At 38.8% G+C, this 24,158-nt stretch overlaps 1 protein-coding gene across 1 annotated transcript in view; it reads right to left on the bottom strand.

The window, feature by feature from the left end:
- Positions 1–24,158, bottom strand: part of REV3L (REV3 like, DNA directed polymerase zeta catalytic subunit) — a gene marked incomplete at its 5' end in the record, with an annotated part of 119,161 nt that overhangs the window by 1,739 nt on the left and 93,264 nt on the right. Inside the window, 13 exons of the mRNA XM_080616497.1 lie at positions 1,334–1,543; positions 2,901–3,147; positions 4,002–4,192; positions 5,077–5,214; positions 7,369–7,483; positions 8,588–8,697; positions 9,367–9,573; positions 10,444–10,552; positions 11,873–12,117; positions 15,016–15,157; positions 16,040–16,158; positions 16,795–16,913; positions 21,850–21,965. Of these exons, the coding sequence (XP_080472623.1) occupies positions 1,334–1,543; positions 2,901–3,147; positions 4,002–4,192; positions 5,077–5,214; positions 7,369–7,483; positions 8,588–8,697; positions 9,367–9,573; positions 10,444–10,552; positions 11,873–12,117; positions 15,016–15,157; positions 16,040–16,158; positions 16,795–16,913; positions 21,850–21,965 (2,068 nt within the window). The remainder of the gene's footprint in view (positions 1–1,333; positions 1,544–2,900; positions 3,148–4,001; positions 4,193–5,076; positions 5,215–7,368; positions 7,484–8,587; positions 8,698–9,366; positions 9,574–10,443; positions 10,553–11,872; positions 12,118–15,015; positions 15,158–16,039; positions 16,159–16,794; positions 16,914–21,849; positions 21,966–24,158) is intronic.

Below are 24,158 nucleotides of genomic sequence, written 5' to 3'. Positions count from 1 at the left end.
CTGTTGTAAGGCTGTGGCTGGTTTGAATGCAAGGGACCACCTAAAATGGTACTTGAGACACTTTCTAAATTCAGTTTGCATAGAGGGGAAAAGTCTCTGGCCTTTCTCTGTGGCACATAGTTTTTAAGTGTGTTTTAAACTAATGTAGCATTCAGCGTTGTATCAGTTTTCTGCTGGCTCTGGCATGTCTATGATGTAGTAGGGCCAAGAATGTAAACTGTGAAGGATATATACATCTTCATATTAAAATGAGACAGACACTCTTAGAGAGGCTGAGTCATCAGATGCTGACTACAACATCGATCCAGGCCTTGCCAACCCGTTGGGTGTTGCAGAGACGAAAGACTCTTCTGATGAGACCACTGTCCCTTCCATGGGGCTGGCCCCAGCTGCCCAGGTCTGATTTATTCCAGAACAAAAGCAATGTAAAAGGTTCAGAGTACCACAGAAAACTGCAGAAGAGGCATCACCTTCCTCTATTGCCATTTACAATGCAGGTCACAGCAAATGTTACAAAATACACACTCGCTAATGCAATATTTATGAATAGTGAACGGTAATGGTTTTCTAGCAACGGAAGCCCATGGGAACCTATCAAATCAATGCCTACACTATGAACATTCATATACCTGCAATTCAGACAAGTCTTGAACATGGTTCACATGCTACTGCTAAAAATACATTGTAACAGAAATATTAATGATAAGCTACAACAGTACGAAAATGAGGTGAGGACAGACGTTTTTGCAAGGGGAGGCGCTGTGCTCTGCTACAATATACTGGTGAGTGCAGTGAGCCATCCTCTGCATTGACTTCTAGCTCACGGGGGAAAAATAATAATAGCTTGGAAAATTCCTACGAGAGGAAAGATAACAAGAAAAGCCCCAAGCTAAACCACATCCATATTAAACACATAAATAAATGCATTTCTTGGGACAACATTTTTGTTACTAGAACATCATCAGTTATTTTAATGCAGAAAAGGTGACTCTCATACTTTCACAACTCTCCATCACTGTAATTGTAAAAAGGCACCTACAAACTATTCTATGATTCTGTGATTCTAAACCATGTAAGATACTCTTAATAAGGAAGAAAAGCATCTTTTTTTTCTGATCTCACCCCCCTTTTGCCTTCAGTTTTATGCAAAGCTGAGGAGAGGAACAGCTGCTACGCTGCCTTCAACAGCAATGGGAAAAAGCAAACAAGCTGCAACACGTTTAGCACCCAGACTGTGCTTCCCATTTCAGCTGGGGACATTCAGTAACAGGGCTGCTTTGAAATTTCAGACCGTCTTTGGCTGACAAGACATCTGACAGTGCTTTAATCGTACCTTGACCAGCTGTTCCTGCTTACGCTCCAGCTCTCGGATTTCTTGGTTCAGAATCACTGCCACATGCTGTGGCTGGCTTCTGCATTTATTACAGATCCCATACTGGGTCAGTTCATCGCACACGGGACAGTGTAAGGTCGTGAAATACTGGGAGATTGTGCCTTTGCGTCCTTCCAGCTCGCTGTGGGCAGCTGTGGCAGCTTTCTGAATCTTAGAAAACAGAATTACAAGGTAATGAACTTTAAAGAGAACAGCTCACCTTATTCCTATGTTACACAGCCTCATTTTTTTGAAAGGAGTATGGAAGTGCAACACAGCCTGCAGGGCATGGCTTCAGACACAAATTATTAACATGGATCGCATCACCAAAGAGCGCAACATTGCCCTGAAGTGATACACAGGGTAGAGCCCACTCACACCTATTTCACAGTGAACCTCACCAAGAAAGAGAGAGTAACCAAGGAAATCCTCAGTCACATGCTAAATTCCTGATCTCATCTCAAACTCTGCCTCTTGCAGAGTTCCTTTGTAGATGCTGATCTACTTCACATCCAAAGGTGTTCCTGGCTGCAGCCTCAGTGGCTGCCTTCTGGATACTGCCTCCATCAAGTTTCTGTGCTGGTGTAGTCCTGATCACAGAGCTGCCACAAAGCCCACGCTCTGACTTTTCGAGACAAAGCTGCACTGCTGCCCCCTCACCCAGGGAAGTTTGTTCTCTGCACTCACTCCTAGTGCTGCATGACTTAACGCTTTGTGCTATCCCGCACTCACTGCTTCAAACACAACCTCTGCTCAGTGCTCCCTGGCCTCGCAGAAAATCTGTGCAGAAAATCTATTTCAGAGCAGCTTGTTGGAGATACTTAAGGTGAGTGTTGCAGTGCCTCTGGAAAGGTAGAGAGGCAGAACTGAACTCCACCAAGGCTATACTAAAAGTGTGCAGTGGAGAACATGATGTACTTCTATGCTGCTGAAGTCTACACTAAGCAGAGTCACCAAACTACACAGATACAGTCTTTCACCATCCCTTTTTGTTAGGGGAATCACAGACTAAAATCCAGCTAATACATCTCTTTCTGCATCTCAGTGATTTCTTTAACTTTTAGGAAACTCAGTTTTAGAAATAGTTTAGAATTTCTGGTGATACAGATTTTTAAAGAAGTGTTCCTGCTGCTGGGGCATTACCACCTTTGCTATAAAAAAGGAAGATCTTCAGAACATCTTGGAAAAACAGGAGCGCCAACATCTACTATAGTGAGATTTAAAACATGGTACAGCCAAACATGCATATGCTAGTACTGCTGAAAAATATATGGTTATGGCAAAGTACTCTTAAACTGTGGAAGGGTTGGAAAGCAGGTGCTGACACTGTGGTTAACTCTGGGCTGGCCAAAAAACCTGATTTACTAAGTGGGATCTAAGAACCAGGTCTGCATGTCTGGGTATCAAACACTGCCCTGTAAAATAACTTTTGTTGCTGCCTCATATAAAGCTCATTACATTAAAAGTCACGATGAAACCAAACACGCTATAGATGTGCTGCGTTTGTAATCTGTTTCCAAACACTTACTCGTGGCAGCTCATGGTACCAGCTGAAGACGTCTATGCCAATAAGTGAGAAGATCCTTGCCAGCGGTGGCAGAATTTGTTTGGTGATATAGTAGGTAGCGTTCAGCCTCAGGTTGGGATCCTGCAGGACTTCAATGGGCCGCCTCACCAGCTGGATCAGGGGCAGGCCGGGCATGCCGTACACGATGACATAGGGCACTCGCTCCCCAACTCGTGGTTCAGAGCGACGGTCGTAAGCGAGCATTCTCCTGTTTAAAAATAGCCCTTAGAATGCATCCAGGGACAAATTCTTAGTTACTTCCTTTGCTTGTAAACTTCCCCATCTGATTATATCAGTACCTCTCCAGGAGACTGAAGTTAGTGTCTAGTACAAAGCACAGGATACAGACCCACGAACAGACCCAAATTTTAAAACTTGGAACATAAGCCCTAAAGATGTCTTCTGGTTCAGGTCACTTGGGTTTGCATGCAGGTTGCTTTCCTTAAAGAAATATTTTAATGAAGAGCAGCCAGGGTACTAAAAAGAGCTCAAGTATGCAAAAAGCAAAGAACAATTCAATTTGAAGTTTGTATCAGTCCAGGACTTGAATTTTATTTTATTCAAAAAGCATAGCTTAATTTAAAGACCTTTTATATTAAGCAAGGTGCAAAATGTGCCAGCTCATCTTATCAGTTACTGATAAACAGCATCAACAGTATGAAATACTAACTTTTCGTAAGGTACTTTTTAAAGCCTTGTGATGTATCTAGCAGCACTGAGAGATGTCACTGTTACAGTTTTTAACACATCTGATACCTGTGAGTGAACGGCAACCTTGGAGAGACAAGCCCTTGGACAAAACCCAAAGCTTAAGTACCAGCAGTGAACACACTGCTGCAGAGTCTTGACAAGAGGCTTTACTCTTTAACATGCGTGACTCTTTCAAGGACTACAAAATGGCTCTCTAGCACTATCTGATGCCTGATCTCTCTTCACATGCAGAAGAAAGTCACAGCCAACTGCTGCAACAATATCTGAAGGAGACACCCCACTGCTACCTGTAACTTGGCAGTACAAAGGTCAAGATAAAAAATACCTACGATTAGCACTTAATCTCCTTACCTGGTGATTTCCAGGGCTGGTACACAGGATCCAGGTCTGTAAGCTGAGCTCCCTCTGTACTCTTTTGCAAAGATGAAGTCTTGTATGCTGGCTTTTCCTTCCAGTAACTTCATGCATTGATTCTGAACGTACTGTTTGATCTGACTTATGTCCCGTGTTTCAAATAGCAGCTTGATAGAACACTCAAGTATCTTTAGAACCAAAGGAGAAAAGTGAGAAAAACTCATATGCTTAACTAAAAGATAATGAATTCCAAATAAATCAGTCAATTATATGGAGATACTGACACACTGCTTAGAAAAACTATCAGTTGTGAACTAAAATGTTAATATGACAACAGGTTGCATTCCCTTCCGTGAAAAAACATTCATAAACACATCACTGGACAACTTTTTCCTCAGTTCGACACATCTTTCATGACGTTATCCATACTCTGGCACTAAGACTGTTCAACAATTACAGAGGCTTTCCAGATTATGAGACATGGTTTTTTTCCCATCATCTAAGATATTCTACCATGACTTTCTGACCACATCAGCAAGCAAAAGAACTGGGATTAAAAAGAAAAACTGAAATAAATCCTCCTAAGTGGTTACCATTTTTACTAGCATAGATTTGTTTTGACTTCATTAGGAACAAGAGCCTGTTCTTTTTAAGCCCCCAATACACAGATTCAAATAAACAGGTAAGGAAGTTTATTTTAAATCAGTTCTTAGCTAGACTATATTTACGTAAGTGAGCTGCTTAGCAGACTCATCAGTGAGCCCCACTCATCTCGGAGTAATACTTACTTCCAGTTAAAGTGAACTTGATCAAGAATGGTCTCCTAGAAAACTTACATGGGGCTGAGGGCTTTTTATGGGGATTTTACGGGCTGAAAGACAGTAAAGATGGAACGTGCAATTCCTTGTAATGCTGTGCAAGATCTTCAATTTGTCTTTCAAATGGCTCATACCAGAAAAGCAGATGAAGTCTCAGACAACTCACAAGGACTAGGAACTCTGAGAAAGGATGAACACACAAAGAAATAACAGAATCCTCTAATTTCTTTCAGGAAGAGGTGTGAGTATTTTACCTTGGAAACAGCAGGACAGGAATCCCTTCGGACTGTCTCTATGCCTTTTGCGTCAAATACTGGGTCCTTCTGGTTCAGTGTTTCATACATGTAACCCACGTACCTCTTTTTAGTTTGCAGGACACATGGCAAGTAGACCTGGAATGTTAAAACAAAAGATAGCCCAATTCAGCATGTGTTGGGAGTATAAGGTGGCTCTAGATCAAGAGACTGTTAAAAGGACAGATGAGGAAGTTGGGATTCAGTGGTGTCCCATTCTTCAATCACTTCATCTAGCTGCAAGGGCTAAGCAACCTGAAGCTCAGATGAAAAGCAACACACAGTATAACTTGTTTCGAGTACCCTTACTTTTCTGGATTGCACCTGTCAGCATTTTTAATGTAACCATATTATCTCTCTTTCTTAAAAAGACAATAATTTCATTTTAAACAACAAAGAAGAAACCTTCCCCAGCTACAGTAGTGGCTTTGAACTTTCTATTTTCAAACCTCATCTAATTATGAGGTTATGAACCCAGAATCAGTCAGTATCCTGATTTGAGGAAAGCATGTTTATTAAATGCTTATGCTTGCAGAATGGTTTCCTCATTAACGGATTTTTAGGGTCATGATCTATTTTGTTTTATCCAACCTTTTATTTCATTCTTGATTCTGTCAGTATTCCTTGACCAGTTTTAAAAGAAACAATGGAGAACAATATTCCCAGGTTTACACACAGTATAACACAACATCTTCCTGACTCTCCTGGAAGAGGGAGCAGCCAGTTTAGATTGCCTCAAGCTGAAGGAGGTCCTGCACACAGGTGCTCCACTTCTTGAACAGTGCTCCAGCTTCAAGGCATTTTCCTTTCCCTGTGCTAGGAAGCCACCCTAGGACAGAACCCAGTACTTTCACCCACAGGTGAATAAGAGCACTTGAAGTGAAGCACTTGGCCATCTTCTCAAGTATATCTTTGCACCTATTTTTTTTTTTCTGGCCAATTACTCCTTCAGCTTAATGACACAGGATCGCCTCACATTGGAAGGGTCCATGTATACTGGTCACTGAGGAAATGCTGCTGTGCCTTCCACATGTATCCTGACTTTCTTGCTAATATTTTTCTGCTGTATTTTCAGTGGAAAATGGCAGTTGGCTTACAAATTCTAACTGAACCTGTTGAGTTGGGTATGTACATGTAAGTATCTAGAGCACCTGAACTGATTGCTAATGATTTCCATGATAAACTTCCACCAAAATTAGTATCATATAGACATGCTCTTCTATAAAATGCTTATTGTCATTAATACTTCTTCTGAAAGCTCACTGAACAGATTTTTATGAATTTTCATTTTATCTGCATATGTTTCACATGGACATCCCGAAGTGTGCTAAGTCTGGCTGAAGACTAAATATCAGGCTTGTAATTAATGCTCTGGAATCACTTCAAGGGATGATGTACATTTCCTCTACCAAATTGCATACATTGCTTTGACTGTATGTAACACAAAACTGAGGAGACGTTATGCACTTGCAGCCCACAAAGCCAACCGTATCCTGGGCTGCATCAAAGACAAGAAGGACATGGACCTGTTGAGGCGAGTCCAGAGGAGTGCCATGAAGATGATTAGAGGGCTGGAGCACCTCTGTTATTAAGACCAGACTGAACAACTCCAACTTTCTCAGCCTGAGAAGGCTCTGGGGAGACCTTATAGCAGCCTTCCGGTACCTGAAACAGGCCTACGAGAAATCTGGAGAGGGACCTTTTATAATAGCATGGAGGGATAGGACAAGGGAGAATGGCTTTAAACTGACAGGGTTGATTTACATTAGGTATTAGGAAGAAACTCTTCACTGTAAGAGTGGTGAAGCACTGGTTTCCCAGAGAAGCTGTGGCTGCCTCATCCCTGGAATTGTTCATGTTGGATGGGGCTTTGAGCAACCTGGTCTAGTGGAAGGTGTCCCTGTCCATGGCAGGGGGGTTGGGACTGGATGAGCTTTAAGGTCTCTTCCAACCCAAACCATTTTGTGATTCTGTGATTTCTAAATATCGATGAGAAATGAATTTCAAATTGCCTGGTGCTGCCAAGTGCAACAGGCCACCAGGGATCCTGATGTAAACACAAGAATATTTATTGTTGCTCATGGCTGCAGCATTCTGACAAGGAGCTTGCAATGTACCTGGCAGAAACAGTACAGCACATGACTGCTGTATATCCTTGTGCTACATTAGTGTCCAGAAAAATCTTCTCTCTTCACTTTTTAAGATAACAGTGTTTTCACTCAACACACTTGATGCAAAATATTTTCCTTTTACCTTCTCAAACTTCAGTTTAACAGGTTTGGGGTTTGTTGCCGTTACAGCTTCAGCAATTTCTTGACCAATCTTAAAAGACTGCTCCTTTGTGGCTCCTTTCAAGAGTACAAACATGCTGCAAGAAATCAAACATAGGAAATAAGCACAAATCTATTCCATATAGCTCTTGAAACTTATAAGCTGTAGTTTCCTGGTGGCAAGGCAGGGATGTTGTTGGTGGCAAGGCAGGGATGTTGTTATCAATTCTGTTCCCTTCCTACATAGAAAAGCCAAAACCATGAGAAACTTCAGCATTCTGAATGAGATTAGAAGTGCCAAAGACACAACAAACGCTGTGTCTCTCTACTGAGGCAGGGAACATGACTGCTCCTGGGCTCTGCAAAACCTGAGTTCCCGGGGAGAACTGTAAAGAGCTCTCGTACATTGTTTTTTCCCTCACTGTGGGCAGCAAGAGAATTTTACTTCCTTTCTCCAACCTTTTTTTTCTTAATTCCTTTTTTTCATGAAGCTACTATGAATTTGGTATCTTTGAAATTTCGAGTCTTTCATCAAATCTGGCTGAAATCAGAGTTATCAAGGTATTCAAGTAATCAAGGTATTAAGGAAAGACAGCCAGACAAGCTTTCTTTCCTATGGCTGAAAAATTATCCAAGCCTAGCCCCAGAGATGGATACGCCCAGAGCATGGCGATTATTCAGATGAAAGACTGACAGGGAAAGGAGAGCTATTCATATGATGTATTTCAGGCAGCCTAATCATATCTTTGCATGCTCTGGTGGCTGCTTCTGGATTGTATCCACTTTTGAAGCTTAAAATAGTGCCTTCCTCTAAGTATCAACATGCAATGCCTACTATATTATGAATACTGTTTTCCAAAATAAAAATGGCAGCAGCAACAAGCACAAAAATACTCATTTGATAAATAAGACACATTTATTCACAGCTGAAAAAAATAAGATTTCCCCCCTTTTTTTCTGTTCCTCATGATTTTCAAAAGCAAGGAAACCCTCAAAGTTCTTTCCAGAAGTCCTAAGAGAAACTCCAGGAAAATAAACATATTTTAGTTTGTATATCCAAGCAAGGCAGTAAGCAACATCCAAAAAAGAGTCCACATACTCTTTTCAGTATCATAAATTCCCCTATTTGAGACAAAAGAAAAATATATCTATGAAGAACTACTATGATTTTAAAGCACTGCAAGAAACAGACCATTGATTACCTGTCAGTGTCGCCATACACAACATGAGCACCCCATTTTTTGGTATCGTTCACGAGTTTTATAGCACGCTCCAATGTTTCTCTGGCTTTGTGGACAATGCTATCCCCAACCTGCAAAGTTGAAGATCAATTGGAAATCTTCACTGCTAAACCAAATACTAGCTCTTGGTAAACAGAGTCTAAACTTGCTTGATCTGTTTATGAAATATACTATATTGAGACAATCTATTTTATTTCATGGTTTAAATGCGTATAATAAATAAAAAGGTTGCTTATGTTTCCCCAAAATAGCAAGAATTAAAGCAACAGTGATCAAAACTTACAAAGATTTAAAAGAAAGGAATATTTGGTTTAAACTTCTTTAGACTTACTGGAAGTGTAAGGAGCAAGACAAGATCACTTCGGATCATTTTCTCTAGTTTTTGCATTCTGCTGATCCCTCCTTTCATGAAAACTATGAAAGAGCTACAATGTTTTATTTTATTTCCACTACTAGAACTGTAATCCCATCTACCTCTGGAAAGAGTTCTACAGAAATGCCAACTCCAACTGTTCTTTTATGGGAAGAAGAAAAACCAGTTGTTTTTTAGGTTTTTTTTTTTTTTTTAGAGATCACAAATAAATCCCAAGTGGCTGATTTTCAGTGCTACAAATAAAACCAGCTTTTAAGAACGTATTTAGTTTAAATAAATTGCAAATCATAATACTGTGATGTCTGACTGTACTTTATGAACAGTGTCTTTTCCAGAGTTTTTCTGCATTTGTATCTGCAACCCTTACCTCGGTGCATGGCATTCTTCCAGAAAAATTAGCAGCAGTATAACCAAATGTAACATTAGCTATAAGTTTAAGGCCCAGCTGACGAGCTTCAAGCATTCGAGTTATAGCCTTGTCATGCTTATAAGACTTCATTGACTGTTTCACCATTATCCTAGTCTTCAAGATTTCTTCTAGCATTCTTGGCAGCACACCCTTTCTTACAGAAGGCTGCCATAAAGGGAACAAAGGAAAAATTATGTTAAAAAGTCAAACCTAAACAGGAGTAAAAGCGAAACTGAACTGTTAGACAATCACTGTTAAGAAGACAAATGAATTAGGAAGATGCCCTAGGCACCAATGGTTTGGCTCTTTCCACAGATAATACAAGCAACCTAGAGCACAGGCAAAGCTCTTAAAAGGCAGAGTGAATAGCTTTTTGTTCTTTGTTTTCATCAGTCCTGCTAATGCAATGTTTAGATAACCTTATTAACTAAAATGGGACTTCAGTATCAAACTGTTGATTCTCAAGATGTTAAACACTAAAGGAATACTGTATTTTAAAAATTCTGCAAATATTCTTTACTGAAAGTTTCTGGTTTACATTACATGTATGTACGCTGGTGACTGGCTACTTACTTGTAAGAGCTCCAGGCCATACTTATTAATTCATTACAAATCAGTCAGCAGTACATATAACATAAAATGTGAACAACAGAAGCCAGTCAAGGGAGTTTCATCTCCCGAGCCATGAGTCTTTTCCTAGGAAAGTATTCTGCTATACAGCAGGAGAAGAATGAAGTGTTACACACACATAATTACTGTTTGATCCCCAAACCGCACAAGTAAAGTACAGTTTAATTATAGATGAAATAAGCCTTCAGTATAAATGAAAGCACAAAGATGACATTTTATTTCCTGTACTGCCAGAAACTCAGCACTCTGACAAATATCAAAAAACACTGGGAAATGGGAGGCTGAACCTCCCCCCTTCTGTCTACTCTTAATGCAGCAAAATATAAACTACAGTATCATTTCGATCTTAAGCTAGTCAACCAACAGGAAGTGAAAATGTCTGTCACGGTGCAGTAATATAATTACCTTGACAAAAGCTACTCCACTGGGTGACACTGTGATATCATGCCTAATCTGGTAAAGTAAGTCAGGAGGTACTCTGAGAGATGTACAGCCAAATTTGAATGCATCATATCTAATAAAGAGAAAAATTAAATATGAATACAATTCATTCATTTAAAGCCTGATCAAGCAAATGCATCAACTCACACTAAAATGCTGATAATGCAAGGACAGAATCACAATTATAATATCAGGTATAAACAAACACACTATCATTTAAAATTCCTAAGCTACACGCAAAAGGCTTTAGGAATGAAGTAGTAATAAATGGCTCAATTACATATATGTAATTTACCAATTCTGTTCTGCACTAATGCATTATTCCCAAACGCTGTACTAGTGGAGGCATGCACTCATACCATAATCCCCTATGGAAACCCTGCACGTTTACCAAGCGACACATTCAGGGGGCCTACAAGGATGCTGGGGATGGACTATTCATCAGGGACTGTAGTGACAGGACAAGGGGTAATGGGTTAAAACTTAAACAGGGGAAGTTTAGATTGGATATAAGGAAGATGTTCTTTACTGTAAGGGTGGTGAGGCACTGGAATGGGTTGCTCAGGGAGGTTGTGAATGCTCCATCCTTGGCGGTGTTCAAGGCCAGGTTGGAGGAGGCCTTGGGTGGCATGGTTTAGTGTGAGGTGTCCCTGCCCATGGCAGGGGGGTTGGAACTAGATGGTCTTAAGGTCCTTTCCAACCCTAACTATTCTATGATTCTATGATTCCATGTATTTTCTTCTTACAAATTCAGGATTTCCAAATCAGAAACTTGAAAACCTCATGGTGACACCTCGCAGTCATCGCATGCAGCTTCCCATGCTTCCAATTGTTGTTATTTGGAAGAGAGGTAATTATAATGAGCAATGAGATTTTTTTCCGATGAATGGAAGCTCAGTAAGAGATGCTACACAGAATAACTCATTGTATCTTTTCATTTTGAATGGTTAAGACCAGAGTGAACTACAACTGATAGAAGAGAACAACAATTTATTAGCATACAGCAGATTAGTAGCAGCCCAGTTTTGAAAATGAGTAGTGGATTTACCTAACATTTTAACTTGCTCTGAACCAAAATTAAAACCCAGTATCAACATAATAAAGGAGCAGGTATACACATATACACAGGTATTTTTTTTTTTTAACAGAACAGAGTCTAATTCTGTATTTAATTAAAAATATATATTGATGTGTGCACGTGTATGTCTGAGTGTGTACACACAGAAGCACACATCTACACAGAGGTTCTTTACCATCTCTATTGTGTAACAGAAAACAGTGCTGTTGATACATGCCCACTGTTTCCAGTGACAACCAAGGCTTCTCAGTACCTTAGAAAAGGTGATAAAGTCTCTATGGAACCAAAGTTTGTGCGAAAAGAATAACAACTTACTTTCCCAAGTTTTCAACGTGTCCCAGGCAGGTTGAAAAGCAGTAGTTGTATGCTATCACAATGGAAGGATATAACGACTGAAAATCTAATACAAGAACAGCATTGCTGTAGAAGCGGGATTCTGGCTCCATTATTAAGGGAACACATTGCGGGGCTTTCATTTGAGCTCGCTGCTGGACGCTGGGTGTCACAGGAATATAATTCATTGGCTTTGCAATGCGCAGCATCATAGACTCCACCCGATACTGCAAAACAGTATGGATATAATCATTAAAATTTAAAAAATGCAGAATAAACATGGGTGTATTAAAACTATGTAAATATGTACTTACATTTCCTGAATTTAAAGCCCAGAGAGCTAGCTTTCCAAAATATACATTAAAAGCAAGAGTATGGCTATTTTCTATCACATAATAGTAGAACTTTTCCATGTGTTCTTTTATCATTTAGCCGTAATCATTAACAATCAAGTACTTCTGATTTTTATCTATAGAAAAAATAAACATTCGACATGCTGCAACAATATACTGAGGGCCATGCTACAGTCAGTGAATGAGCGTTTGCTAAACTGTAGTTTTTTAGACCTGCACAACACTGAAGAAAACAAATATACAGTTGACAACCATTTTCCATAGGAATCTGCTCAGCAATTTCATTCCAACATTTGGGAGAACAGAGAAATGACTGTGGCTGTGTAAGTTGATAATTGTGCTTCCAATCTTTTGACCTTGAGAAGTAACTAGAATGTACTCGTCAGCATGAGAACCAATGGAAGAATCTAAGTCAGCCTATTTCAAAAGTGCTGCTTTGCACTGGGTATTGTGCTTTCTTTCTGATGATGCCACACGTAGTACAGGAAACGTAAAGCAACAAAGAGTTTCCAAACTTTCGCCTTGTTCAAGACATCACAAAATGTCACATGTGGAGGTAGCAACATGAGAAAAACACAGCCCTATTTATGTATTATTCAGTGTGTTAGTAAGGCTTTAAAAGCACTAATAACCAGGTATTCACTCTGCTTACTTACAATAAAAACCAAAATACCTGAAAATTACATACAAGGGTTGCAAAGGACTGAAAAAAAATCCCAAAATATCAAAGAATGATCCTATGTAATCCTAAAATCCTGTGCTTTATAAACAATTAAGTTACTATTCAAAAGCTCTCTGCCTGATGTGGTACATATTCAACCATTGTACTGAATAGGTTAGGTATAATTTCTTTAACTTTGATGTTTTAAATGAACTTACAGAACCAACAGCTTTAACAAGATTCTGACACCTTACAAACTGGTTGGGGTTTGAAAGCATAGTTTTGCAGCAGCATATGCTGCTGCTGCCTTGCACTAATTGCACATTGATTTGTGTCCAGGGATCAACTCAGATATGTGATGAGGTGGTCAGGGACTGGATCTGGCAAGAGCTAGTTTGGGTGGTTTGGGGTTTTTTTTCCCTAGTTTTCAGCAAGTTCTTCAGTCATCTGAGTAATAATATGTATGCCTATGACCATCTTCATTCACTTGTTTAGTCTATTATGAAATATTCAAGATAGCTTAATAAAATAAAATTAAAAAAACCCCCACCTTTTAAAAAGGTCTTCTAAAACTTGATGAGATACAAAAAAAAAATATGGAAAATAACTTAAAATATCTGAAATCTGTTCTTAGTATTATTCCATTGTAACATCTTTTTCAGCTAAGGAGAAAAGGAGTATTTTCATAAAATGTAATGATGATTCTTCTGAGTGAAAAAAAACCCAATTATTTGAGGTGACAGGGAATTGTTGCCACTGCCATCTCTGTGATTTATAAAGTTTCAATGGAAACAAAACATACGTGCACAGAAGGAAAGAAAAAAGAACAGTCAGGACAGAAAATGCAGCATGTTTCTGCTGCTCACTCCCACTCACAGCCATTTGAGAAAATGACAGGCAGAACAGTCTTTGTGGGCTGCAATGATGACAGTTTAAGCATATCTACGCTGGCAGCAAGCCAGTCCTACCATCACTGGCCCTAACTGTGCATTTCTCTTCCCTTGCTCCAACAGCACTACTGTTCTGGTAACAAGGGAAACCAGATCACAGAGCTAAACTGGCAAATACCCAGTGAATGCCACCATGGTTCTGCTGCTGAATATAGGGCCAGTACCAGCAAGACCAATAAGAACCTGCACTGGGTCAAGAGATGACAGAGGCTGCTGCAGTCAAAGGAAAAAAGGTGGAAAAATTCTTTAATTTGGGTTGAATTGTTAAGGATCTGCAGCTTCAGACACTCCCTAGCTTAAGATAATGCTGGTCCTGTTAGGACATTAGTTTTTAAGTTTTCTTTTTGTCCACAGAAGTTGACAAAATAATCAGTCCTGGTCAACTCAGCTACCTGTGTGTTAAAATAGAAAGCAGATGGTAGGGAAGAAGACAACAACGGAAGAACAGACACATCTGAGTGAGAGTACTCATGTCTCTTGCAGGGCTCATGTGAAGCCATGAAAACCAATCTGGTTAGTCACTCAGAACCTGGGCAAGGAATGCTTTTGGTGTTACTGGAGATTGCTGTGGGTCTCAGAGAAAGAGTTGTGTGAATCTCACTCTGTCCTGCTCCCTTTCCCTCTGATGCTATCAATAACAAGGACCACACACATCTTGCATGACACATGTACTTAATAAAGCCAGAGCCCTTCTTGTCTTACCATCAAATCTCACCCAGAGGTCTGCTTCACAGGAAATGTCACTTAGAACATACCCAATGCAGTTTTGTCTGCCCTGGAAGAAAATAATCTCATCTTTCTAAAACATGCTCAATTATATTTCTTAATGTTTTAAAAAGCATTCATTTGCAGACTCATCGAAGTGTGAAAAATACCAACTCAAAGGGAAAATGTAGCACTCCCAAAGTCAGCAGAAGAGACCCACTGGCATGATTACATTTGGGGCATTCTATTTTATTTCTAATCTCCGAGACAAAACTATTCAATCCATTATTACTGGCTTTGAATTGCCTTTCTTTATGTTTCAATTTCACATTATGCAAAACAGCCTTCTGTGACCTTATGAATATACGTATACTGACTGAAAAGATGCCAAAGAAACTAAAACATTTTGTGAAGACTATTTTGCGTTTGTGAAGTATACGGAAAACTAAATCATACCTGGGAGCCTCTTGTTAAGACGTGCAAGAACTGAATGCCAAAAAGTCTCGCCATTTCACTTGTTCTGTCAATCAAATCCAGTTTATTTAACAACTGGAGATTCCCACGGACCCGGCTAACATAATGATCAACCATTTTCCACCTGTGAAAATGAATGCCTCATTATAAACCATCAGGAAAGTGCTGCTCTTTCTAATACAAAAAACATGCTTTTATGATAACTTGCTACAAACCAGCAAATATTCCCCTGGGACATTTTCGTATGGCTCTTCCAAAAATATGGTGCACATAAGCATACACTTAAACTTATCTAAAGATAGACACAGAATGAGTTACAGCAAACTACTGTTGAAGCATATCTCAATGACATGCTATATCCTGTTTTCCTTAGTACCCTAAAGGATTACTGAAATAAATATAAAGAAATAAATTTGCATATCTTTCCATCTGTTTACACAGTTTTTTTTAATTCAGTGGACTTTTGTGGAAACATCCTTCTGTATTAAGAATACCTATCTTAGTTGAACATACGTTTATAACTTCAGCACTAAACCAAGTTTCCACCTAGTTAAAAAGTACTTAACTTTTACAGAAATTAAATGTATGTCACAAATGACGTTCAGATCAGTACTCAAGTTTTATGAATTGTTCATATCACACAATACCAAATGAAGACTCCAAGAAGAGTGAAGCCCAGTGAGATACGTCACAGAAAGTCCTTCTGATTAACAGTACATACCTTACAGAACTTCAAAATAGTACCTCTGTTCAGATACATTAAAACTACAATTGAAAATGTTTTGGTTTTGTGTACTTTAAATGGAAAAATACACTGATGAAATACTGAGGGTATAACTACACAGCAGAACAACAGAGCAAATAAGCTCATGTTGCTGTACATAGACCGTTCTAGTACCTGAGCTACATTGATTATTTCTTCCTGTGCTGACTTTAGATTGTACCTATCCAATGTTAAGAATCCGGCCTTAAAAATAACAAACAAAATGGATTAATAGGTCATTACCTGTAGACATCTGCCTTATTATCAAACCAATCAGACAGAACTCGGAAAGTAAATAAAGGAAAACGCTGATGAAGAACATGAAAGCCCACATTTTCAAAAGTGTAATTCATTAGATTCACCTAGAAGAACACAGAGGACCTGTTAACATGCATGATGTCTTTCACAGTCAAAGAAATCTCTACTTCTTAAGAACTGTAACACCTGCATTTATCAACTTTTTCTTAGAATTCTTTGTTAGAAAGATGAACATTTATATGTTTAAGTCTCTAACTTTTTACAAGTCAGGAAAGAATATCTCTCATAAATTTGAAAGTATATGTGGAATTGAAAAGATCACAAAGACCAAATGTGAATTTGGTCAGAACACGATTTGTATAGACTGAACTATTTAAGTATTAAATGTAAAGTCATAAACAGCAAAACAGTGAATAAGTCTGACAGCTTAACATAAGTTCAAGTATTTAATTTACTAAAAGTCCCATACTAGACAAATTGCTAAAACAGGTAAGTTACTCTCAAACCCCACGAGAGTGAAAAGAAATATCATTAAGAAACACTACTGAAAGATAAGGGCTTCAGTATTTTAGATTTTAGCAAAATGCAAAAAATGTACTCTCACAAAGTGGCAGACTCCTCCACTTGAAAAGGTATACAAATAAAGAACAAAAGTTACCTTAGTTACATCAAATTGTCAACAACATCTACAAGAATTAACCCCCCGTAAGTCAATTACATTAACCTTTTAAAAGCATTACCTCATTTCTCATCACTCTCCAAATATTTAAGATAATTCGCCCAACAATATTTATTTCACTCATTGTATCTGATCCATATTCATCCAGCTCAGCCGCAAACCTGTTCTCCTTCTTGTCATCTAAAGACATTAAAAGCAAATATATTTAGACAAGTTATAAGAGGTCAAGACTAGACCAAGCTGTCCCTCTTCCTATTTGAGCTCTCTAGAAAAATACAAGTTATTAAAGACTGTTACTGATTGCACAAGATTATTTATTTACCAGTCTTCTACATGATCTCTAAATAAAACTTATCCAGTTTTTCTGCACTTGCACATCCCTCTGAAGATAATCCTTACTTCAGTTTCATTGGAATAGTGCCCATGGCAATATATTCTCCATAGCGAATATTGGTTAAGCAATGCTGAATGTCACTTGAGAGCCAGGTGAATGTACACCAGTGTACAACATTAAAAAAAAAAAAAAAAGTTATTTCTGCCCTATAGAGTTTATAACTCAAAGCTTTACTTGTAATCTTACACAGATCATGGGAGAGAAAACTCAGCACCTTTCATACAGTAAAAGCAAGCCCACTGCAGTGGGAGCTGGTAGACACAAGCTGCTAGACACAAGCACAAATGGTGAGAGAAGAAGTAGCAACAAATGCGTAGGCAGAAGTAGAACTCTGAATCTTTCTGTAAGACAGTGGTGACAACATTACAGGAAAGATACCCTCTTTTGCCATCCTTGGGTTTTCTCATGCTTTGAAATACTCCAACACAAGAGAAGACTATTTTCGGTACACGTTTCTTGAAACTGTCTTCTTTTTTCAGTCATCCTAGAGGCTACAGTTTTAGTATTCTCTCCTGAGTTTACATAGATGTTTTTTAAAAGGTACAACACAGGTTAAAACTCAATATGAAAACACGGTATTATTTGATCTTCCAGTCTTGTTCCTTCTTACTTGTTCAATGAAAGAGAAAGCACTTTGAAGCAGTTTTCCCACAATTCTAAAGCCATACCCATTTTTCAGCTGTTGGTTTTGTGTGCTGCTACTACTCATGTATCAGATATCCCTGTATAGTACTCTACTAATAAAAAGCAGAACATTCTGGACAGAGTGTATAGAAGTTTGGATATACAATGCTTTGCAATAATGATCAGAACTGAGTGATTAGTTCCTCAGACAGCCATGAAACACATTTGCCCTTGAAGACAAAAGTAAAAATTGCCTGCAATTCTGCAGAACTGCTCCCAAACAGTATAATACAGACTAATTTCATATGTTGATATTTCAAATATAGTTAAGGAAACCTATTTTTCATTTACTGACCCTATCAATAAATCACAGAGCCTTGACAAAATTTAGCAAACCTTTCATACACTTTATCAAAATGCATACCACGGTTTTAGCCTCCTTATTGTTTCAGATTTTCAAGAAAGAAAAGTAACAATCTCTTTTCATGTTTGGATGGACAAAAAGCCCCACAGGCAGCAACATTTTTGTCTTCTGCTTTTCTCCATTTCCACATGCTAGATGTCCTGTGAAAGTGAGGAACTTAGATTTTTTTCCCTCCTCGATTTCTTTTTAATTGGAAACAGAAACTATCCGTTCTACTTTCTGCAGTGTCATCCTTGCTTCTTGACTTGTTCAGGAGATTCCCTATGTTTCTTAAGTTCGCTTATGTCTTGCTGGTAAAGACAGGTAACAAAGTATAATGCAGTCACAAGAGAGACCCTCTGCCCTGATGAACAAGAGACTGCAAGTGATGAGCACTGCAAAATTAAAAAGCCTGTAGTGCTCTGCAGCTGGTTTGAGGAATTATCACCAGAACAGCAGGAGCCTCTTTGGAAACAGCTGTTAAGAAGGAGAACTGGACATTCTCCCTATCTTTCAAGTGCATGAGATGAAATAGAAAGAAATCTCCTCTCACCCTGTTACCTACACCCTAACTTTTGAGCTGCGATGCAAAGGAGGGAACAGGAGGCCATGCACAAAAAATGCCACTACACAGAGGCACAGTACACACTTCTCATGTGGTGTGTCCTAATGACGTATGAATGTAAATGGCAGAGGCAGCAGCAGACAGCCAATAAAGCAGAACCAGAGAGTCCAGCTTTCTTTTTGTTAAGTTGAAATCATGGGAAAGGGAAGGAAAAGTACCTTCCATCTTTATTTCAATAGGAGCAAAGAGGAACATACTATTTGAAGGAGCACTTCCTGTTCTGAAAATACAGCCTGTGAACGAAAGGAAATATGAAGCACATGGGTTGGAAAAGCAAGAGGAACACAGATGGGGTCAAAACCATGGACAAAGAGGCCACAAAGCAACATAGAACACAAAACACTTGTACATTTATGGTCATGCATGCAAGCCTACACTTATGGCATCACATTTCTGGTAGGACCTCATCAGTGTGAACATTTCCTTATCTTTCTCCTGCGGTTCAGTCAAAAAAGAGTAATTACTTACCTTACAGTAACATTAGTTCTTAGAAGCATTTTAAGTGTATTCCACTTCTGGGTGTGCATCTACCACCCAGTAAATGAATATCTGGACTATGAATACCAGTGCTGTGGAGATCACACCTATGTTCTGCATGCCCACTTAAAATTTATGTCCTGAGAAGTTAAGGGCTACAGCCCTGGTTTCTTTCACAAGAACTGAACCCATGTTTTGTGGGACTTCATAGTGTAGGGAAGGAAGCCCAACTGTGAAATACATAAGGACATCACCATTAAGAACCATACAGTTCCCAGAGAAGTAACCTTCCTTCTCTGAGGAACTGCTTATGTGTACCTCAATTCCAGTAACTTGAACAACAGCTTGTGTCATGAGGATGGATGTAACAGAGAGCTTTGCTGATGTAACAGTTGATTCTGCATCAACTACAGTGCAGACACAGTTGTTCTGCAAGACAAGAGCTGTGACTCAGCCTTTAAGAACAAAAGCACAGGCACATTAGTCACCTGTCCCAAACTGAAGAGATTGGTCAGCTATACTTCTACAGTAGAGCAGTAAACCTTTGTGATCTTCGGAGGTTTAAGAAATCTTTGACTGCAACACTTACTATTCCTCTTACCAAAGATATTGCAAACCTTGAAGTGTAAGGGGTCCAAAGTTTTTCTGAGCATCCTTCAACACCTCTGAAGACTGTACCCAGAGGCATTATTGCTGCAAACCAGCCTATCATTTCAATTTGAGCCATCACGGGGAATTTAATAACAAGGTTCATGCAATCAGTTATTCCTGAAGAACAAATTTGAGACCTTTGTCTTGAAGAAGGAAACTTGTGACCTTTGATAGCCATGTGTTCCTGTTTTCATATATTAAATGTCTAAAAATTCACCAACAACTTTAAACTGAAGATGCAGATTTGTTCTCATGTTTTCTTGTCCCTGGGAAGTCTCTCTAACTCAGACCTTTTCGAAACAGGTCACAGGTATCAAAAGCATCAAAAGATTTTGAAGACATCAAAAGAGTGCATAAATATTTGAACCTCAAGGAAGGAGTCTGTGAACACAGCTCTTCTAAAACATCACATTCTCCCGGCCAGGCACACAGGATGCCAAAGTAAAAGATGCTATTGCTATGCTGGGAAAGCATAAGATGCAATTAGCTCAGTTCACGTTCTATCAAGTACCTAAAAGCAGATGCTTCAAGAAGAGGGGAAGCAGCTATTGCTACTTCTAACAATTGCAGCTTCCAGGCATTATTTTCACATATATAGTAGTTCCCAATGGATTTTTATTGGAAGAATTTCTCTCTTCTTAAAGTAACATATATTTTAAGCATTCACACCATCTTGTGCCAAGGAAAAATCAATTCCTATACTGTAGCTGCCATTGCTAGCTTCAGTTGATGGTTTCTGGTTCTTGCATTGGAAAAGACCATGAACAGTTGACCCATATTTCTCTTTTTGGCACTCAAGATTTCATAGGCTTTTACCTTCCTCATCCAGTTACGTCTCTTCTGGAATCCTTACTTACTAAATTACTAGACACATCTGGATTACCCCCCTCTTCTTTGCCAGTTCTCCTATACCCATTTTCATGAGGAAAAGGTTATGAAGAGACTAGATCAGCAGTATTTAAGGTGCAAGCACACTACAGATTTTTACATTTACATTCACTGTTTTATATTTTCCTTGCTCCATAATTCCTAATATTTAATCTGCTTTTTCAATCATTACAGAGTAGCAGGGATCAAGTTTTTAATAGGAAAATCACAGGAAAGCACTTCTTATTTCATGGCTATTTAGTTTCTGCATAGATCTTTGCCAAGAGCCCTGACAGAAGTGGCTTTTTCAATTGTTTTGATTTTAAAAATCAATTTAAAATCTCTCTCATCCACATCTTCCTGATGACTGCAAGGAGCTACAACAAATTTTTGAAAGTTTTTAATTTTATAAAGGTCATCCTGACTCTTCTCAGGAGCAACATATTGATTTAGCTGCTCACTAACTGCCTTCTTCAGAATCATAGAACGGTTAGGATTGGAGAACGATAGCTTCTATTGAATGATTAAGTGTACACATTAGGCTTCTCACAGGTTTTCAAGAAGAGCCCAAACAGGTCTTTTTCTTAATGTTGGAGGAAAGCATCAGTACTTGAGCCAGTAAAATCTGCCCACAGTACATGACTGGCTATTCAAAGTAAGAATTTTATTACAGGCTAACCAGGATGACTGCTGCTCAGGAGCATCTTTATGTCCTCATATCCCAGCTATAGAGATCTCAAATAATGGTTATGGCAGGTACCCTGGAATGACGTATATAACTGAAATCAAGAAGAAGCAAGAGAAGGTTTGGTAGCAGAAACGCCTCCAAGAATCGAAAACTTAACACATGCAACTACTGAAAATGAGTTTAGGTTCATGGATACATGACATACCCTGAAGTGGAAGGCACAAGGAATTTAAAAATTCAGAACACAATGAAAACCAGAATCTCATTGGTATTAAAAAAACCAAACCAGTCCATCTGAAGAAATACTCTGCATCTATTTTTTCAATTTATTCATAGATTACAACTTGCTCCTACAGAACAGAACTGAACCCCTATACAGTAACTTACCTGGCACACGAGAAATCATCCGGCATAAATCAACATTTAAAGCAGCAGCCCTCTGAAAGAGATAACCCCAGGAATGCATCTGAACTTCATAGCCTAACAAAATGTCTGGGTCATATCTAGAGAGGAGGGAGGAAAGGAAAATGAGTTTCATATTATTTAGGAAAATACCTTCCATAAACAGTGTATAAACAGGATTTCATTCTAATCATGTCGAGTTTAAGAAAAGCAGCAGCAATGGGTTTCTATGACAGCAGCATCTAGACTAAGAGATAATATTTAAAACAGACAACCTTTTAGGATTTTCAGTAACATTCAACTGAAAAACTTTTAGAAGGAATATTTAAATTGGATTTTTTTTTAAACATACTTCCCTTATTTTTCTTATTTAGCTTCTATTTCTAAAGAACAAAATTAGGTCTAATCAGGTTTTATGGATGGAATCAGTCTGTATCAAGCAAAAACTGAAACATAGCTACCAGCATAAAACAGATGCAATGAAATATAGTCCAGTCTTCAAACTTTGTTGTACTATTTTCCTTTATGAAATAGAGTAGAATTAGTTATTTGCAAAACATCCAAGTAGCCTGGTAACAATGTATCACACATACTGCAATGTAGCTTATAGTAATCAGAGGAGGCTTCTGGTCCTAAACGGTGACTATTGGGAAAGTTACAAGTTGCAGTTAAGTGAGAGCTGTCAAACTGAAAGGTGGAGAAAAGCAACTGTATCTACTGGTTCTATTTAAATACCTCTTCCTTTAACTTAACCTTCTTTCTGCAAGATACACAAGAAAAACTCATTTTATGCTGTATGTCATGCCAGGTGGAAAAATCTGACTGGCTTAGGTACTGCAGAAAGAAAAGTTGGAATTGTCTTCTGACAGTCACTGCCCATCTTCCACTGAGAAGAGCTGACTAGACAGAAGGACAGTCAAGGTGGCCTCAAAGTCAAAGCATGGGTGGGACTTGGGTCAGAAGAGCCTGTTATCGCCTACCTTTTGAGTAGGCAGTATTAACACCAGAAGTCATGATCTATCTGGTCACTTGCTGAAGAGCCCAAGAATGATTTTCTTGGGCTGGGCAGAAGGAGACTGGACAAAGACACACCAGATAGCTGTTATTTTTATAGTAAAAAAGAAAGGAAGCTTCATTGGGAATAATACATGCTTCTTTCAGTGCAGCTCAGTCAAGGGATTTTGAGTTCCAGCAGGCAGGCAGCATTCAATGTAACAGAATGATGGGCAGCTGCCAAGAGGTAGAGGACAGGATAATAGGGTTCTGTACCACAGTTTATGCCCAGATCCACAAGAGGATGCAGGCTTGTAGACCCTAGTTTATGGGAGAAGTAGGTTTCATAAGCCTTGGCTTATGAGCAGGATCTCTGTATTTTTTGCATCATTAAAGGCATCATTCCGGACTGTTGGATATAGGAGAATAACTTTTCCTGAATCCTAAGTCAGAGTTGCATCAGACATTACAAATGAAGCTTCAGACTTCACCATGACAGTGTTTTCCTTGCATGTGTGTCCAAATGCAGATGACAACTCACTTGGAAGTAACCAATCACTCAGAATAGCTTCAGAAAAGAGCTTCTCCATACTTCTGCCATGGACACTCATTTTTAATTAAAAATAAACAGAAAAGTATTTGAATCTTCTTAATCAGCATGGCTGTCCTCTTTATTACCATTTGGGCTTTTGCACCAGTCAGCAGAATTTCAAAAATCCCTTTTACCACCTACTTGTACCTTTTAAGGAATGGGTTTGATACAATTTTTGGCTGAAGCAGAAGACTCTAAAGTAAGCTTTTGATTTCTAGCATTCTAGAGAAAGTAAAAGAACTATCACTTTGCATTTGGTGGGTATTTTGCCATCTGCTATTAATGTCAAATGAACAACTCTTTGGTTTTGGAGACAGGAAATGATCATCAGGAATGGAAGTAGTAAACTCATTTTGGAATCCTATTCTACCAGTGGTACAAACCCAAAGCTATTTGGAACAATTTATGGACAAACGAAATGAAGCTAGCCTGCAGTTCCTTCCAGCACCAGAATCAGCATCCAGAAGAGTTATGGCCACTTGCTGCTCCACACAACATTCAACGATTGCCAACTGAGGCTCCAAAATTATGAACAGCTTCATCTAAGCTTTGAAATACAATGCCTTTTGTAGGCAGAACAGTCGTAGAATAAATGTTAGAAAAATTAACATATTTTCACATTAATTCTTGCAGCTAAACTCTCATGGTCCTAGCATACTGCAAAACACTACTGATTATTTAAAATTAAGGAAGTAGTTATTTATGCTCA

The sequence above is a fragment of the Psittacula echo genome, assembly GCF_963264785.1.
Source record: "Psittacula echo genome assembly, chromosome: 4".
NCBI classification, from domain to species: Eukaryota; Metazoa; Chordata; class Aves; order Psittaciformes; family Psittacidae; genus Psittacula; species Psittacula echo.
The sequence above is the reverse complement of the archived record's forward strand: the minus strand, read 5'-3'. Positions and strand labels throughout refer to the sequence as shown.